Here is a 19371-nt window from a genome sequence, read left to right as displayed (position 1 = left end):
AATGTCGCCAACTAGTTCACCATGAATGTGTGATAGAAAATGCAGACTTTAAAATTAAGATTATATTTGAGGTGGCGTGTAAATACATTAACTTGGGGTTTTACTAGTGTGAAAAATATTATAATTGGAAAGACTGCATGGGAAATAGCTCAAATAAATTGTGGAAAAGCTTACCAAACTACTGTTGACTGATCTCTTACCTTGTTAGTTTAGGCTTCCCTTTTGCCCTTGCATCAAATATAGTATAGTACATGTGCTTACAAAAAAAAAAAGACAGAACATAGTCTGTAAATGTAAATTCCCCTGGAGCCTATAAATAGCTGAGGAATGTTCCCATTTTTCTTATACATACTGTAGTCTGAAATGGGAAAATAAGGTTTTTTCTTGATGTAATTTGATTTTTATTTTGTGCTCTTGTGTATTTGTATAAACAATGTTAATTTTGTAATACCTTGACTTTACTGGGAAATTTTTGTTTCAACTTGTACTATACTGAATTTTGGTGTGCCTTACATATTTTACTCTAGAAACACATGATAACTACAAGTAGAATGGATATAATATTTGACATATATTGCTTATACTGTACTTAAAAATAGTTATATTGCCACTGCCATGCCATATGTTATCAAGTGTTTTATGAAACATTAAAAATATAGAAACTGAAGATAGCTTTGGATGTTCATCACTTTAACTTTTAGTTAACTTTCCGTAGCATAATAGGTGTTCCTTAATTAATTTTACCATTTAAGCTATCATTCACAAAATTTTCAAAAGTGATCATAATTATTGCTATTTTTAATTTCTGAAATTCTGAAGGGCAAATGTTTCTGCTCATTTCTTTTTAATTACCATAATTGCAGTTCATTCTTTGATTTTTGCCTTTTTAGGACCAGTTATTTTTTCTTAATATAATCTTTACTTAATATAATCTCTGTACAAAATCATGAGTTAATGAATAGGCAACTTGATAATAGGTTTTGATTTCAATGCACAATGTATGAATGTGTAGAACAGTTTGCATGCAGATCAGTCATGGTGAGAAGCACTACACTTTGTCAATGTACATTTTTATAGGACTAGACAAATTTTTGAAAATAATAAATTGTTACTTAAAATAATGCGTCATATTAATGCTATGGTACACAACAGTGAACTCTACTAAAAACATCCTTGTTTCATAAAATGTACCCTTCAGAATTTTCAGAAAATTTTTGCTGCATAATTGTGTAAGAGGCCAGTAATATTAGGTGTCCTTAAAAATGCAATTTGCTTCGTTCTTTGGATGCTTCTAAACTATACACAGTTTAGGCGATGCTGAAAGCAGACGACTAACAGCTTCGTTTCGAATTTTCCCCTCGACAGGAATGGACTGCGACCCTCTCGCTATTACGTCACCAAAGATCGAATGCTGGTTATGGCGTCTGAAGTGGGCGTTTATGACACAGAGCCTGAGAATATTCTGCAGAAGGTAACCAGAGCCACCATCTGTCAGCTTGCTCATAAATTCATGAGCCAACTGACCAGCTGGGTGGCATTGACGAGAGGGTGTCTCCAGCCACCTGGCAATCTTCATTTTCCATCCACTCATAAAATCACATCATTTCAGGAAATCTTGATGAAAAGATCATTACCATTCTCATGACATAATTTCAGCCGACTCATTTTCATATTCACCTGATGCGTTGTAGCAGAAAGCCAGCGAGAGATTGCTGTGTCTGTGGTGGACAAGATTCTTTGAAGAATCATGTTGAGTATATCATAACCCCCTTTAATCTCCCAGTGGTATTGAAAATTGTATTTGTCTTTCATTTAAAATTGTGCTAGATTTTAAGTCTTAACATGATTGTTCATAAAGTCTCCCACTGCCATCAGTAGTAAGGTAAGTGGTAGCAGGTAAGAGGATGATTGAGGTTTGCATACGTACACACCACATCATAATTCCTCCTTTTTGATTGAGAATCTGAATTTTTTTAATAATTTATTTTTTTTACTCATTCTTATGACTATACCATTGTAAACTCCCATTATCACCTTTTTAAAAGTTTCAGGGCCGTAGGAACAGATGGTGGTGCAGAAAAGGTGACCTAGATGCAGATTGTATAACCAGAGCTGTGCAGAAATATATTTATTACCACATCTATGGATGAGCCAGGCACATTTTTATAAGGAATTAATGGAAATGATGACTAACATTTCAGAGAACATTAACATTTACCAATAGTTACTTAAGCTCTTGAGATTATTGTTAATCATGTAATCTGTTTTGTTCAAGTTCTCATAGCTGCTTTGAAGTGATTGTACCTGTCTCAACCTGGCTTTTACATGACAAAAGAATCATTTCTTATCTCTCGATGTTTTCTTCCAGGGCCGCTTAAAACCTGGCAGAATGTTGCTGGTGGATACTGTGGAAAAAATTGTCACTCGTGATGAAGAGCTGAAGCTTCAGATTGCAAGATCTCGGCCACATGGAGATTGGATCAAGGAACAGGTGAGGCAGTTACTTCTTGATACTTAGATCTCACAAATATATTTTATTAATCAAAATAGTTTCATTAGTTATGTCATTAGGGTTCAGCATTACGAATATATTAGTCTCGTTTTGGTTACTGTTACAAAATTTTGGTTGGATACCTTTAGAAAAACAAAAACAAATATATTAATGAGCTTCTTTTATCCATGCCTACCTGGATTTAGATGGTAAGATCATCATAAGGATTTTTGATTTTTCAAAACTTTAACCCCCCGCACAATTTGTTGTATATTCATAAGAGTACAGTACTACTATGTACTGTATTTTGCCTCATCTACTCGGCCATAAAAAAAGTGCTATTGTGAATTATTTTTTAACCTCCCCTGATGTTTATATTGCTTCCTCTCCAGATGCTTGTCGTATAGACATTTACCCCCAAAATTTATATAAGTAAAATATCCATTCTCCATTTTCAAAAGTTACATGCCTCCCAGAAAAAAATCTAGTTGGTAATGGTAAGTAGCACCTCAACAGTTTCCAGTTTTCAAGTTTTTCTGTTGCAGTGGTTTCATCAAAACATACTGTATCCTCTCCCCATATTATGATACTGTAATTTTTCTTTTTGTTTTCAACTGAATTTGTAAGCATTTCTGCTCTGGAAAAGCACTTGTTTTAAATAATTGTTGTGAAGAGTATGATGTCATACTGTTCTTCTTGGGGAAAATGTCTTGATACATGACAACGAACCCTCGTTCTTGAATAGGAGTGATTTTTACCTTGGCTGGAATGCTGCTGTTAAAATTTACAGCATAACAAGGTGTTAGTAGTTGCTGGTGGGTGGCTTGGAACCCCTACCCCCAGCCAGTACACTTAGTAGCAAATTTGTTTTTAACCCCCAAAAAGTAAAGATGTACTTTCGGTCCCGTCAACTGGCTTTTAATTTTTTTCTAGTTTTAGTAGTATGTTGTGTTTGAGGGAATTTAATGAACACAAATGGTAACGGGTTCTATGTAACGGTCTGATACAGCACAGTACATGTTCTGTTCCTGTCAATTTCTATGTAACCTACTGATATGTTCAGTACACACATTCTGTTGTTCCTGTCAGTTTCTATGTAACTTGCAGATACAGTACAGTACACTTATTCTCTTTCTGTTAAAAGTATTCCTCTTGCTATTTATTCCTTCGCTAATGTGTACTTGTGATGATGATGTCACCATAACTAAGGTATGAAACATCGTTGCCTTCTGTCCATCAATAGGAGAACTTCAAGTTATTTTTTCACATCTGGTGCACCTTTGTCACTTAGTGCTGACATGTGGAATCACGCATTCATCAGACTAAGGGCACACTTACAGTCAGAAGATTAAAGGGAGCTGCCCTTCACCTCCCTCCCCCTTTTTTTGATGATTTAGTCCTTTAAGACAGCTCAATAAGAGTTGCATGTATGTGACTCCTATCTTTTCTCTTCCCTTGGGAGTGTGTAGCGAAGTCCTTCACAGAGGAAAAAGAAAGAGTGGATTAGATTGTGCGCTAATATGCATGATCATGCTACTACTGTATGTATGCATGTCCATTGAAATACTACTATGCACTTGCTCACTTTTAATTTGACTGTGCACGTAAAGGTGTGCCACCAAGCCTGTTCATGATCGTGCGCTTTTAAAGGAGTGCCACCTCATTTATTTGTAAGAACTTTTATCTACGTGAGCCCCACCTCACCTGCTTCCATTCGCGCTCATTCACTGGACTTCCAGGATTCACATGCTTGTGCAAGCCTGCTCACGAACACCTGTTGACACATGTTCTGATTTTGTGTACAATACTGTACTACCCCACTAGCACTCCCCTACCTGGCGCTCACTCGTCCAATCTTGATGTCATACCTTTTCATGCTCGAGTGTTCTACTTCTGGCGCGTTCTCTCCAGATCGAGAATACTATACTGTTTATATGCGCCCATCTAGAAAGCTAAGCTTACCCTTTAATGAGATCTCACGTTTCCCTAGAAAGCTGTGCTCTTCCACTGAGAGCTCACATTCTCCTTTTAGTAAGGCAAGAAACTTGTTAGGTCTACGATTGCGAGTAAATTTTGTAAGGTGAGAGAATGCTTACTGGAAACATTCCTTCACCAAAAATACGTATTGCTGTGAGAAAAAAGTGCTTACACACCAGCTACCGAGCCTGCACAATACCATTATGAGTCAAGTCCTCGCCATAATCTTCCTTACCTGCAAGAGTACCCTTTAGCTTTTCAAAGAGTGAGGGAAAAGTTGAGTACAGTAGTCTTTCTTTAGGGATCAGATATTGGTACATGCTGTTTGTCAACCATGGTCTGTCTCGTGCTAAATGCAGTACTGTACAGTACAGTATTTTCAACCGAATAATTCCACTATACTGTACTATACTTGAAGGGGAAGGAGTAGTCTAAATAGGTCCGATGTAGTTATATGTCTCCGATGATCTCTGAATACGAGAGGGTGGTACGTACCAAGAAAACCAGTACCTACTGACATCATACCCAGTGCTGAGTGGTTCATACCAAGTGTACCCAGCACTGAGCAGTTCAGGATAAAAATGCTTGCACACCTGTTGATAATACCCTGTACTCTGCTTTGTACAAAACTGAACTCTAGTTTTCTTGATGTGATGGGAACAAAAAAGACCCTCGTCAACCAGTGTACCGGAAATAGTTATACAGTACCCCGAGGAAACATTTGGTCAAGAGATTAATGTATTCACTGTGCTTGCTTGATGCTCGGTGATCACACTTCATGTATCTTCTTCAGTAATTTTCAGGTCTCAGAACTTCTGCTTTCCATCCTTTTCCATTACACGATATAATGGAAGAGGAACCAAGGACTGTTCTTATCATGTGTATCAGCTGTTAGATCATACCAGCACAAACGTGAGGTTTCCTTGTGCCCTTCCCTTTTGTGTTTCATCTTTGAGGCAACGTTCCTCAGTGCTTGTTCTCCATAATCATTTTCCCATAGGATTAGCAGTGTGCCGCCATCACATATCTTCTAGTCATCAGGATCGGGTTCCTTATGATATTCTACCATGCTTGGGAACTATGATAGTCTACCACAATTGGGAACTTTGCATACGTGTACTGTAATCGGGAACCATATGATCACTTTCTGAGGTTAGTAACCTTACGATCTTCTCCAGCAATTGCGAAACTTATAATCGGTTAAAAAGATTGGGATTCATGAGATCAAGAACCACTTGATCTGGAATAATGATTAGAGTTTACAAGCGTGCCTTAAGGGTTTATCACCTTTGAGCTACCAAGGAACTATAGCATCTGTACCCATTACAGTGCTGTACCTGTTTCTTCACTGCACTCATATCATAGAGGAGGAGGAAGGGATCTGATTAGCACAGGAAGAAAAATTTAATGTAGTCGCTCAATACTTGAACCATTCCCTCTTTATGGTTATGAGGGAGCAGCGCTGTACCATAAACTCAACCCCCTGGAAGGATGTTCCATATAGAGTACAGAAGCTTGTGCCTCCAGTACCCTGTCTCAAATGCTAATGCTTTGGTGACACTATCGCATGAGAACTTCCAACTCGCTGGTACTACTTTTATTTCTAGATCTTCTCACACTCGGCCCGATCAATGGCATGAGTTTACCCAGACGTCAGGATCTTCCATCTCGGTTGTGCTTGAAATATTGAACAAATGACTTCTCAAATTTATCTCTCTCTACTTTAACAAGCGCTTCTGTGTTGCAGGTGTAATAAGCGGATGCGTGGAAGCGTCACACGATCTCCACCACCCACTTCCTTCAAGACACTGGATTGCTCCCTAGATTTTTCTCTAGTTCTTGTGGTGGCTGCTTATCAAGTGGTTTAGCTTCCTTGATTGCTTAAATATTTCTTGGTTCCCCCATTAACACTTACTGTATTTAGTCATGTCCCAAATCTCCTGGCAAGGGGGAGCTGGGGGATTTAGGTCTGTGTATAATGTCAAACCTGAAGTTTTACAGAAACCTAGATATTGTCAGTTTGGTCCCTCTCTCACTGACCATTACTGCACAGACCATCTACCTCTCTGGTGTATTAAGACCAACAGGTTCATGGTGGGAAAGAATGTTCACGATGTGTCACGATCCCCATCCTATGCTTCCTTAAGCTTGGGTGTGGCAAGTTTTAACCCAGCTGAAGGGACTTCCACCCACCTATAGACGTTTATCCGACGAAAAGAACAAGGGTTTGTATTTCGGTCGGAACAAGTGACATTTGGAAACAATTTTTATTTTTCCTAACTATACAAACCTGAAGCTCTTTACCCATACTAGTCCTGCCATCACCTTCCCCCAGAAGTTCTGTATGCAATAGCCCAAGTGGTTAAGTTAGTGATTATGCAGGTAGTAGTGGGAGTGACCTCTGCTAGTCCCCTGCTTCTGCCGGGAGTTTGGCTGCCACCTCGCTTAGAGGTTTTATGGCCTGAACACCAGCTTGTGCTCATTCTATCTACATTAAAAGCTTCAGGTATGTATAGTTAGGAAAAAATACAAATAATTTTTCTAAATTTGTCATAGAGTATTTAATAAAACCAAAATTAACTACCTAAGGGTAGATAGTTAATTTTGGCTGAGATTTATAAATAATTCCATTTGCAGAGTAAGGCTATTTCGAGATCATTGCCATTTTAGTCTTGAATTATGGTCTTTTTCCTGTATTGTTACATGTCAATGGCAAATTATTTTAACCAAGACCTTCATGATATTTTAATACTTTTGGTAGATGTTGTTCTGATATTTATGATTATAGTCATTTTAAAGTTTTAACTTTAATGGTCAATCTATTTACCGGTTGCTTTTAGTTGTTATTTCACGTAAAGTAGATTGTCCAGATAATTATTATCTAGTTGATAATACAAATCAAATTCACTACGCAGTGGTGGTAAGGCAGACCTTAATGGTAACTTTAGACATGTCATCACTAGACCACATCTGAAACCAAAGGAGTTCAGTAGAAGGGTATCCTTCCTGTTCTGCCTTCAATTTGGTTAGGATGTATCAGCCTTAATTGGTTTTGTGGTAAAGTTTGAGGAAAGTTATTTGACTCAATTATTGGACAGCCTGAGAACCAGTGACAAAAATATGCTTGTTTAGAACACACGAGAAATAATCTGCAGAATTAGATAATCTGCTGTCAAATTTCCCAAGAGGGTTGTTGCACTAACCAATCTACTTGCATGGGCCATTTCAAAGATGGTTCACCCAAACACCTATTTTACATGTACAGCAATCACTTGGGGACTTTTGATGACTTAATTGAACCCAGGGTTTTCACAACCCTGTATAGTGTCCTTTATAGGTCTAAAAGACAGTCTACCACATCAAGAATGTATCAGTAACCCAAACAAGCTAGGTTTATACTGTTGAAGATTTTTAAGCTAGGTTTATATTGTTAAAGCTTTTAAGGTGTCCTTTTAGGGAAAGAATTTCCAGTCTCAACCTTTATACGTTATAGATCAAGGCTAAATTTGGTATTCGAGCATCTGGAGTTAGACATCTACTTTTCAGGTACTATAATGGCTATATTCAAGCCTGTCAGTATTAATAGGCCTCCATTAATTAGGTCTGCTTGTCAGGAATGGGATGTGGTTTTACAAATTTAGTTAGAAGATTAAATTTTGAATCTTGAGGAAACTATCTCATTAGTCTCGCTTATAGATTTAACAGCTAAACATATAATGAACTACAAGCTTCAGGAGCGTAAGATTGTCTTTTCTTTCTTCATTTAGTTGAATTATTTTAATACTAAAGTCTGTTGTAATTGATTTTTTCCCTTCCCCTTATTAGAAATAGTTGTATTTCATCTGAAAATAGCTATTTTTGTTCATTAAGAGATGTACAGAATATCTGAACAAGCTATGGACATTAGCCATGTGGAATTAGAATTTCTTGTTGAAAGTTTGGTTACAGAATTCCAGAATTCCACCAAGTTTGGAGCCTTGGAGGTAAAGTTCTAGATTTTAGAATTAATCCATATCTTAATTTTTGCTGAAAGGTTTCTTTGGAAAGAATTTTAGAGACTGTCGATAACATACCAGTTTTGATGTTTGGTGGACATTATTTTGAGTCCTGACTTTCTCATATGGATTATTGACTTTTAGGTCCTGTAGTGACTGTTAGCATTGTGGTTTTTTATATTTTTTGAGCTAAATAAGTTATAAATTTCTTTTCTGGTATTTGAAGATGATTAACACTAAATATAGACCAACTGAATCGAGAATTTTAATTTTGCTATGCACTTTTAATTTCTTGTTGATCTATCTTTTTCCTTCATTGGCATCTTGCCTCGATCAATGTGTGGGAGTCAGAAATATTAACATCAAAAGTTGTTCAGTGAAATTTTTTTTATTCCTATACTCATCTGATGTTCACATAAAAGCCCACCTTCCTCCCTACTTACTTGTATCAAAGAATGGTGAATACTTTGAACTTCAGAACTGAACAGCAAACTGTTGGCTTGCTATCATTAACCAATAGATTGTGTCACTACTTTCTGGAGCATGTGAAAATTTTAAAAAATTATAAACTTTTGGGGGTAAACGTTGATATACCAAGCTTCTGGAGAAGTACTATTTATCCATAGGGAGTTTGCTTCAGTTGGAGGGAAAATTATATGCTACCAACAGCTATTCTAAAAATATTCTATCCAAGATACCATGTAGCCTACAGTAGAAGGAATCAGAGTTAAAAAAAGAAAACTGTTGTGCTAATTAATAATCTTTAAGAATGAATTTTTGTGCAAGTGATTGACAACTGAATTTGGTGCTTTACTGTATTCATTAAGTGACTTATGATGCTGCACATGTATTATGCTGTGTGAAGTTTAATACTGTACAGTGAGATTCATATCAAATTTACATTTCAGTTCACTTTGGAAGATCTGTATGCTGTCCATGAAGGTGAACTGAACTCTGAAATCCCAGTGACCAATGGCTACATGAATGGGATTTCTGGTATTGAAGAAAACTCTGGCGTAATGAGGACCTTTGGAGGAGATCGTCGTTTGTCCATGTTTGGTTACACCCTTGAAACCCTGAATATGCTGTTACTGCCAATGGTTACAACTCAGTATGTAGGATTTTAAACATATTTGGCTTGTCTTATTATTTTAATTGAGGTACATATTGAAAGAGATGGGTACAGTATTATTCAGATTCTGTTTCATAGACAATGCTGCTGCTGCTGTCAATGAGGGGGTGTTAGTTAATTTCTCTTGTAAAATTTCAGAAAAGAAGCTTTGGGCTCCATGGGAAATGATGCACCTTTGGCATGCCTTTCTAATTTCCAGCCACTTCTGTATGACTATTTTAAGCAATTGTTTGCTCAAGTTACTAATCCTCCAATCGACCCTTTCCGTGAGAAGATTGTGATGTCTCTTGCATGTCCAATTGGTAAGTTTTATTATTACAATGGGTAAATCAACTCATTGTTAAATTATTTTAAATGTGAAATAGTGTATTATTTGTTCTGTGGTATGTGACAGTAGACCAGCCTTAAATTATTTAGAGATGCAAGGCAGTACTGCAGGCTATTTAAAAAATTATTCCCATCAGGTCCAGAATCCAACATCCTAGAACCAAGTGCACTTCAGTGTCATCGTCTCTTTTTGACAAATCCCATACTTTCCCTACAAGATTTAGAGGTAATTTTTATCGTTTTTTATTCTGGTATTAAGTTGAGGGATATAATGGAAGAACTTGTCCGTTAATATTTTTTAATTTTATTTTTTAGTGTGGTTTTCAACTCTTATTTTGATAAATATTTGCACTGCAATTTGGTTGAATGGTAGTTCCAATTGTTTTATAAGTCTTGAAAAGTTTGTGTTTGCATCTGCATTAAATATTTTGACAAATCTGTAATAAAAGATACTTTTTTTATAACAGCACTAAATAATATTGATTGTTACTTGTATTCAAATTGTTTTCAGACATGAAAACTTATTTTCTTTCAAAAAAAAAAAAGATAGGATTGTTACTTACTATGAAAAATATTGTGAATTTGTGCCATGCTAAAATGTATAAAGTTTCTTAGGGCTTGGATAAAGGCCTATTTAATCTATTTATCAATTTATTGGTAAACTAATACATTGTGAACTCCAAGAATGGTTTGATTTTGAGGTCACGGCTGTTACTTTTGTTTAAAACACTGAGCCTGAACATTTTTATCGATAGGTAATTAAATCAACAAAACATAGGAACTGGAAGACTTACGTGATAGACATCACATATCCTGTAACCGAAGGAGTGGCAGGTCTTTTGCCAGCTTTGGACCGTATTGCTTCAGAGGCTTGTAAAGCAGCTAATGATGGATACCAGCTTTTGGTTCTCTCTGATCGTTTGGCTGGAACAGAAAGGTAAAGATTTTAGTTAATAAACTGTTTGATCATAGGAAAAACTCTTTTATAACTATAAATTATAATCAAAATTAGGGTAAAACTGTCCACATATATCTAATCATATCAATTATTACAGACTACCCGTGAGTGCTCTGATGGCCCTCGGCTGCACACACCATCAATTGATTGAAGAACGGCAACGCATGAAAGTCGGTCTGCTCCTTGAAACGGGAGAAGCCAGGTATGATGTCAATAGTATTTCAGTTTATGTAATATAAAAACTTTTTTAATAGTTCATTTAATCTCAGTTCTTCATATATTTGAAATTTTATTTTATATTTTTGTCCTTCGTCTTCATTTTAATTTTTCCGAATTATAAAACATTAATATAAACTTTCCAAGGAAATGTGTGGGTCCTTAATTAACTGTAAGGTATTTTCTTAAAGTATTGTGTTTTCTAAATGATATTTAAATTTTCCAGAGAGGTTCACCACATGTGTGTTCTCCTTGGCTATGGTGCAGATGCAATTTGTCCCTATTTGGTATTTGAGACTATGAGCACACTGCGTTCAGAAGGTGTCATTAGCGCCAATCTTTCAGATAAAGAAATTTTCCAGGTATGGTTTAAGGAACTTGAGAATTCTTTTTATTATTTATATGAGCCTCCTCTGATATTCATATTGCTTCCTTTCCAGAAGCTTTTTATTGTGGCTTACCCTAAAATGTAAGACATTTCTAATTTCTTTGATTTCAATAACACTATGCCTCTAGTAAAGCTATGAAATAAACTAGCAGATAATGGTGAGAAACTAAAGGGTTCTTTGTTTAGCTGGGTTTCTCTCCACTGCAATTGTAAAACTTGTCCCATTCCAGATTTTGATAACTTAATGCATTTCAAGTGCTTGAATCTTGCGTTTAGCAGTCTAGAGAAGACACGGCTAGTTTCTTATAGCAGAATTGATATGACGTGACAGCACAGTTCTCTAATACTTAACCAGCAAAGTTTTGTTAGTGATGAGACTTAAAAGCTTTCAACTTATTTAGCTTCCTTTGTTAATCTCAGAAAGCCAGTGAGTTGGTAAGGATAATTTCACAGCCATGGTGCTTACCCTAACCCAGCTTTCATAATTGACCCAAGTACTCATAGTGTTTAATTTAGAAAGGGTTCTGAATGTACACTGATCCTTAGTAGAGATTCTCTGGTAGAGCGGTTTTTTCCTTGATTGCGTAAAATCCTTCACCTAGTGAACCCTGAACCCTTCTTAGTTGCTCCTCTGAACATTAGATTACTAGGCAGAAAAGTCGGTTGTCTGGATCCTCATTTTATTATAGATGTATAGAAATTTTTTGGAAAAAAGTAAATTTACAGGTGGTGAGATAAATTAAGGGGACAATATGTAGTACAAGCAGTTGAAAATGTTTTACTACCAGACAATCCTATTGATTGAAGCATTGGTGAGGTGTCCTGTGATGCTGAAGAGCTTTAATTTGATAAACTAATAAGTTTTTCTATTTAGGTTGATAAGTTAACATATTTTGCCAAGAAGTTCCAAGTCATAGCTTTCACAAGATTTGTCAACAAGTTCAAGAAAACTTATTTTTGCAAACTGCCTGAAACTAGCACAAGAAGTTAGTCAATATTTTATTTGCATATTGTTATTACTAGCTAAGCTACAACCATAGTTGGAAAAGCAGGATTCTATAAGCCCAAGGCCTCCAACAGGGAAAAGTAGCCCAGTGAGGAAAAGAAATAAGGAAATAAACAAACTACAAGAGAAGTAATAAACAATTAAAATATTTTAAGAACAAAAACATTAAAGTAGATCTTTCATCTATAAACGGTAAAAACTTAAATAAACAATATAAGAGAAATAAGATAGAAATAGTGTTCCTGAATGTACCCTCAAGATTATGGCACTACACAAGACTAGAGAACAATGGTTTGATTTTGGAGTGTTCTTCTCCCAGAAGAGCAGCTGTTTACCAAAACTAAAGAGCCTCTTCTATCCATGCCAAGAGAAACATAGCCACTGAACAATTACAGTGCAATAGTCAACCTCTGGAGTGCGGAAGAGTGGTTTGGTAATCTTGTCACATGTATGAGGACAGAGAAGGATGTGGAAAGAATAGGCCAGACTCTTCGGTGTTTGTGTAGAAAAAGGAAACAATGAGCCATAACCAGGGAGCGGGATCGAATGTAGTACTGTCTGGTCAGTCAAAGGAGCCAATAACTCAAGTGGTTGTATCAAGAAATAAGTGTCTCTACTGGAAGAATAGTGTTAGCATGTATATTGATGTTGCTCCATTGATGGTAGGCTCGGTCAGTGGTTTTCATTTCTCTTGTAAAGCAAGGAATGCCAACGTTGTCACTACATACTGCTTTCTTCACTGAAAAGTGTTGGTTTTAAAAGCTTTAGATGATTTGAAAATAATTTTTGATAGCGATACCAAATTTGATTTATTGCAGAATGTTAATTAGTTGTGTGAAAACCTAGACAAAGAGGCAAATCTCCAGCTACATACAGAAATTCTGTGGTTGTGTATAAGAGTAGTTCCAAACAGGATGTTTGAGCTGAAATTAGAATTACAGTACTTTTTAAGATTTAATAAGTCTGAATTCATGGAGTGCTTTGAAGATGAGGAATGGTTGCAGAAGCTACCCTAATCCACATGGCAGATATTTTTCAGAACATAAATCGGTTGAATAAGTCATTGCAAGACTTTGGAGTAACTTTATTGACTTCAAGTAATATGATTCTTGGATTTAAAGTAAGACTAAATCTTTGAAAAAAAAAAAAACATGTTGCATAAAGAAACCTGTAATGTTTTAGGTACTGCAGGGGCTTGAGAGTGAGGATGGATAACGGCTAATTTCAAGCCTTATTCAAACCCACATAGAAGAGGTGCAAATAAAAATTCAACATTTTACGTTTCAACCAGAGAGTATGATTTTATTAGGGATAATTTCTCTGAATGTTTTGCCTATCCAAAGGTCTTCAATTTAAGAGAGGATGAACTTTGTGTATTGGATTCTGCTTATCCTTCAACAAGTTCTGGATTACAGTGAAAGAATATCCTCAATTCTCAAATACACAATAAGAATTCTTCCACAATTATTCAGCTTTTTCCATGTGTGAGCAAGCTTTTTCTCATTTGAAAAGTAAAAAGTCAGGAAAGCAAGTGTCCCTTTCAGTTGAAGATGTGTGTTGCCTTATCAAAGATCCAAAATCCAATTAAGCACTAGAGTGTTCCAAAAGACAATCACAAGTTTCACATTGAAAAAAGCAAATCTCATAATTGGTCAATATATTTTTTGTATGCATTATATACCTTGGTTGATATTATCTTTTCAACATTGACAGCAAATGCTTTTAGTTATTCTTACTCGGTATTACGAATAAACTGGAAAATAGATCTGGCTATTGTGTGTTTAAACTAGGTATCTTAAAAATGCGTAGATTTGTTTGACAAAAATTGTAACTAAAACTTCGGAAAGACAAATTATTTTTACCTAAATCTGTTATATATTTTTTTTCAATTTTATGAAAAATAAATACTTGCTAATCTAGGGGTTTCTTGGGATGCAACTCTTATTGGAAGCTCATCAGATGACGCACGGGGGCACCATAGGGGGAGAGGATATTTAACGGCTTCTCACTTATCCTTCCCCCTAGTTGACTAGACTGGGTTGAGTCTGTTGGGGGTGCAGATATCTATGGTTATCTACGGATATGTCCCCGATTATACACTATATCTTTGGATAGTTGTTCCGGGGGTTAGAACCCCGTGATACCCAATGGTAATTCTCTTGTAATATCACTCGCAGGAATATTATACAGTAGTAGGAAGCTGCCGAAGGCACCTTCCATCAGAACGACATGGCTCGAGCCCAAATATAGATATTTCCTACGTCAAAATCAGTTTATTGGAAGGGTTCCAGAAAAGTAAATAGGTTGGGAAATGCTGTGCAAGTGTCTCATTACTTTACTACAGGCATGTCTATTGAAAGGAAAGAAAATGGAAAACTTCATAAAAAATTTAGGGATAAATGTCTATAAACTCAGCTTTTGGAGAAGTAGTATTTTGAGCATCAGGAGAGTATGCAAATCAATTTTATTATTAAAATTCTGTTTTTGTCTAAATCCAAATTATCATATACTGTGTATTTATTCTTTTAAGAATTAGATAATCATGGAATTAAAACTTCTTCAATTTTGTCTACCTTTCAGAATTACATACAATCAATGGAGAGAGGTTTGTCAAAGGTAATGGCCAAGATGGGAATTTCAACTCTTCAGTCATACAAAGGAGCACAGATTTTTGAAGCTGTTGGCATTGCAGAAGAAATAATTAACAAGTGCTTCAAGGTAATACTAATTACATGATTTTATTGATATAATTTTTTTCATTTGAGAAGTGAATTGTTTAGAAAATTGCTTATATTTTAGGATGATGCAAATAATCTGGGGCATTTTGTATTTTTCTTTTAACCTGTACTATTCATACTTTAATTTTACTTAATGTCAATCTTTAAAAATATTGGAGGAAAATATTGACAGTTCTGTTGATTATAAAGTAAAGTTGTGTTTGTCGATATCAAATTACCTAGTCATTAAACATTGTTTAAACTTGAAAGAACAGCAGTATTAAATTGTTGGCATGTTAAAACCATAGGTAGAATTTAACTTTCTCTGAGTATGAGCATTCGTGTAATTTAACTGTGCATATTCCTTAAAATATATTGTTTTCGCAGGGCACTGCTTCTCGCATCGGAGGAGTAAACTTTGATGTTGTGGGTAATGAAGTTATTTATCGGCATGCCCTGTCATATGGCGAGAGAGAATGTGATACACTTATTTTACGAAACCCTGGCTTCTACCATTGGCGTAGTGGAGGTGAAAAGCACATCAATGACCCTGTTTCTATCTCGAATCTTCAGGTTTGTAATAAGTATTTTGAAAGTAAATATTAAGAAAGGTGGAAAATGGCATATGACGAAGTGAAAGTAAGAGAAACTGGTAATTTAGAGGAGGAGTGGAAGTTAGTAATAGAAAATTTTGTTGGGATTGCAAATGATGTGTGTGACAAGAAGTTTGTTGGAGGCAGCATTAGGAAGGGCAGTGAATGATGGAATGAAGGAGTGAAGGTAAAAGTGGAAGAGAAAAAGAGGGCTTTTGAAGAATGGCTGCAGAGTAATAGTGTAGAGAAGTATGAAAAATATAGAGAGAAAAATGTGGAAGTAAAGCGCAAGGTAAGTGAGGCAAAGAAGGCAGCTGACCTGAGGTGGGGTCAGGGATTGGGTCATTCATATGAAGAGAATTAAGTAGTAGTTTTGGAAAGAAGTGAAGAGAGTAAGGAAGGCTGGTTCAAGAATTGAAGAGACAGTGAAAGATGGAAATGGAAGGTTGTTAAAAGGAGAGGAGGCAAGAAAAAGGTGGGCGGAATATTTTGAAAGTTTACTGAATGTTGAGGATAATAGGGAGGCAGATATAATTGCTGTTGCAGGTGTTGAGGTGCCGGTGATGGGAGATGAAAATGATATCGAGATTACAAGAGAGGAAGTGAGGAGAGCACTAGATGAAACGAGAGTAGGAAAAGCATCTCTTATGGATGGTGTGAGAGCCGAGATGTTGAAGGAAGGGGGTGTGACTGTACTTGAATGATTGGTGAGATCGTTTAATGTGTGTTTTGTGTTGTCAATGATACCAGTAGATTGGGTTTGTGCGTGTATTGTACCACTATATAAGGGTAAGGGAGATGTGCATGAGTGTTGTAATTCAAGGGGTATTAGTTTGTTGAGTGTAGTTGGAAAAGTGTATGGTAGAGTACTGATTAATAGGATTAAGGATAAAACAAGAATACAATCTTAGAAGTACAGGGTAGTTTTAGAAGAGGTAGGGGTTGTATGAATCGGATATTTACTGTTAGGCAGATATGCGAGAAATATTTAGCAAAAGATAAGGAGGTGTATGTTGTGTTCATGGATCTGGAGAAAGCGTATGATAGAGTTGATAGGGAAGCAATGTAGAATGTGATGAGGTTATATGGTGTTGGTGGAAGGTTATTGCAAGCAGTGAAAAGTTTCTACAAAGGTAGTAAAGCATGTGTTAGGATAGGAAATGAAGTGAGCAATTGGTTTCCGGTGAGAGTGGGGCTGAGACAGGGATGTGTGATGTCGCCGTGGTGGTTGAACTTGTATGTTGATAGAGTGGTGAGAGAGGTGAATACTCGAGTGCTTGGCGAGGATTGAAACTGGTAGACGAGAATGACCGTGTATGGGAGGTAAATCAGTTGTTTGCGGATGATACAGGACTGGTTGCATACGCAGAAGAGAAGCTTGGCTGATTAGTGACCGAATTTGGAAGGGTGTGTGAGAGAAGGAAGTTGAGAGTTAATGTGGGTAAGAGTAAGGTTATGAGATGTACGAGAAGGGAAGGTGGTGCAAGGTTGAATGTCATGTTGAATGGAGGAGAGTTACTTGAGGAGGTGGATCAGTTTAAGTACTTGGGGTCTGTAAAAAAAAGAGGGTTGGGCATGAATATAAAGAGAGTTCTGTAAGAGAAAGTGATTGTACCAACTGTGATGTATGGATCGGAGTTGTGGGGAATGAAAGTGATGGAGAGACAGAAATTGAATGTGTTTAAGATGAAGTGTCTAAGGAGTATGGCTGGTGTATCTCGAGTAAATAGGGTTAGGAATGAAGTAGTGAGGGTGAGAATGGGTGTAAGAAATGAGTTAGCAGCTAGAGTGGATACAAATGTGTTGAGTTGGTTTGGCCATGTTGAGGGAATGGAAAATGGCTGTCTGCTAAAGAAGGTGATGAATGCAAGAGTTGATGGGAGAAGTACAAGAGGAAGGCCAAGGTTTTGGGTGGATGGATGGAGTGAAGAAAGCTCTGGGTGATAGGAGGATAGATGTGAGAGAGGCAAGAGAGCGTGCTAGAAATAGAAATGAATGGCGAGCGATTTTGACTCTGTTCCGGTAGGCCCTGCTGCTTCCTCCGGTGCCTTGGATGACCGCGGAGGTAGCAGCAGTAGGGGATTCAGCGTTATGAAGCTTCATCTGTGGTGGGTAACTGGGGAGGGTGGCTGTGGCACCCTAGCAGTACCAGGCGAACTTGGTAGAGTCCCTTGTCAGGCTGGGAGGAGTTTAGAGAGGAGAGGTCCCCTTTTTTGTTTGATGTTGGCTACCCCCTAAAATTGGGGGAAGTGCCTTGGTATATGTATGTATGTATTTTGAAAATTCAGTACTCCAAAAGTTCTAGTACAATTTTGTTCTGATCAATGCTGATAATAGATTAGGATTTTATTCATGTCCCTGATTTCCTTTTCTTGATTTTTCAGGATGCATCTCGCACCAATAATAAATCTCAGTATGATAAATTCAAAGAATCCACCATTGAAAGTGTCAAGGACTGCACACTCCGTGGCCAATTGGAGTTTGTCACCTTAGAGAAATCAATTGACATTTCTGAGGTACAGTATGTTTTCTTTGGTTAGAATTTCTCTTCAGCTTTGGGTAACATAAATATGGTGTTGAATTATTCCAATACCTTATATTTTATTTCAAATTTATGTCCACAAATAAGGGATCTGTAAGAAGATTTAAAGGTTGGTTATAATTTTCAGGTGGAACCTGCAGCGGAGATTGTTAAGCGGTTTGCAACAGGTGCTATGAGCTTTGGTTCAATATCAATTGAAGCTCATACCACACTTGCTATAGCTATGAACAGAGTGGGTGGAAAATCTAACACTGGTGAAGGAGGTTAGTAGATTTTAAAAAATTTCTAGTTTCAAGTTACAATGCTGTTTTTACCAAATTCCAGCCCAGTACTGTATTATTTTTGTGGTGGGATATTTCCCTATAGATTACCCTTTTTTTTTGGTGGGGGGAATTTACTAGCAGGTTAATGAAGTTTTGGGTGAAAATTAATTTGATTGCTTTTATGCAACTGTCTTTCTGAAAGCATCATCAAATTTTCTTAAAATAGTAATTTTTGAATTTTGAAAAAAAAAATTTGTTAAACTAAAATTATTTACTGAATTTAAATTCTTTGCTAAATAAAACGGCTTTACCCCCTCCCCCAAAGCCATGACATAATGTAAAGCCCTCTGTTCCTGTGTCCTCCAAGCTTCAGCCACTTTGATTTTTCACTGCTGAAAGCCGCAGCCTTTGACGCAATGTAACTTTACTGTGCGATATGGTTACTACTATCGTGAAGGTATATTTCAGGAGAGAATGCCGACCGCTACATAAACCAAGACCCTGAAAACAACAAGCGTTCTGCCATCAAGCAGGTAGCATCAGGCCGATTTGGTGTTACTGCATCTTACTTAGCAAATGCTGATGAATTGCAAATTAAAATGGCACAGGGTGCCAAGCCAGGAGAAGGTGGTGAATTACCAGGCTATAAGGTACTGTGCTGTAATGATTATCATAATTTTGAAAATCATTAGTTTTCCTCTATTCAATGACTCATAAATACAAGTGAAATATATGCATGATCTTATTGTTTTCAAGCCTTTAATTA

General features: G+C 36.7%; 1 protein-coding gene across 1 annotated transcript in view; it reads left to right on the top strand.

The window, feature by feature from the left end:
• The window catches only part of LOC137660260 (uncharacterized), a 284924-nt gene that overhangs the window by 248565 nt on the left and 16988 nt on the right, over nt 1-19371 (top strand). Inside the window, exons 10-22 of the mRNA XM_068395010.1 lie at nt 1366-1471; nt 2369-2491; nt 9372-9574; nt 9734-9897; nt 10060-10148; nt 10678-10859; nt 10978-11082; nt 11323-11458; nt 15071-15208; nt 15595-15780; nt 18185-18316; nt 18470-18605; nt 19074-19255. Of these exons, the coding sequence (XP_068251111.1) occupies nt 1366-1471; nt 2369-2491; nt 9372-9574; nt 9734-9897; nt 10060-10148; nt 10678-10859; nt 10978-11082; nt 11323-11458; nt 15071-15208; nt 15595-15780; nt 18185-18316; nt 18470-18605; nt 19074-19255 (1882 nt within the window). The remainder of the gene's footprint in view (nt 1-1365; nt 1472-2368; nt 2492-9371; nt 9575-9733; nt 9898-10059; nt 10149-10677; nt 10860-10977; nt 11083-11322; nt 11459-15070; nt 15209-15594; nt 15781-18184; nt 18317-18469; nt 18606-19073; nt 19256-19371) is intronic.

This window comes from Palaemon carinicauda, chromosome 20 (genome assembly GCF_036898095.1).
Source record: "Palaemon carinicauda isolate YSFRI2023 chromosome 20, ASM3689809v2, whole genome shotgun sequence".
Classification (NCBI taxonomy): Eukaryota; Metazoa; Arthropoda; class Malacostraca; order Decapoda; family Palaemonidae; genus Palaemon; species Palaemon carinicauda.
Note: the sequence above shows the minus strand (reverse complement) of the source record. Positions and strands in the feature narration are given on the sequence as shown.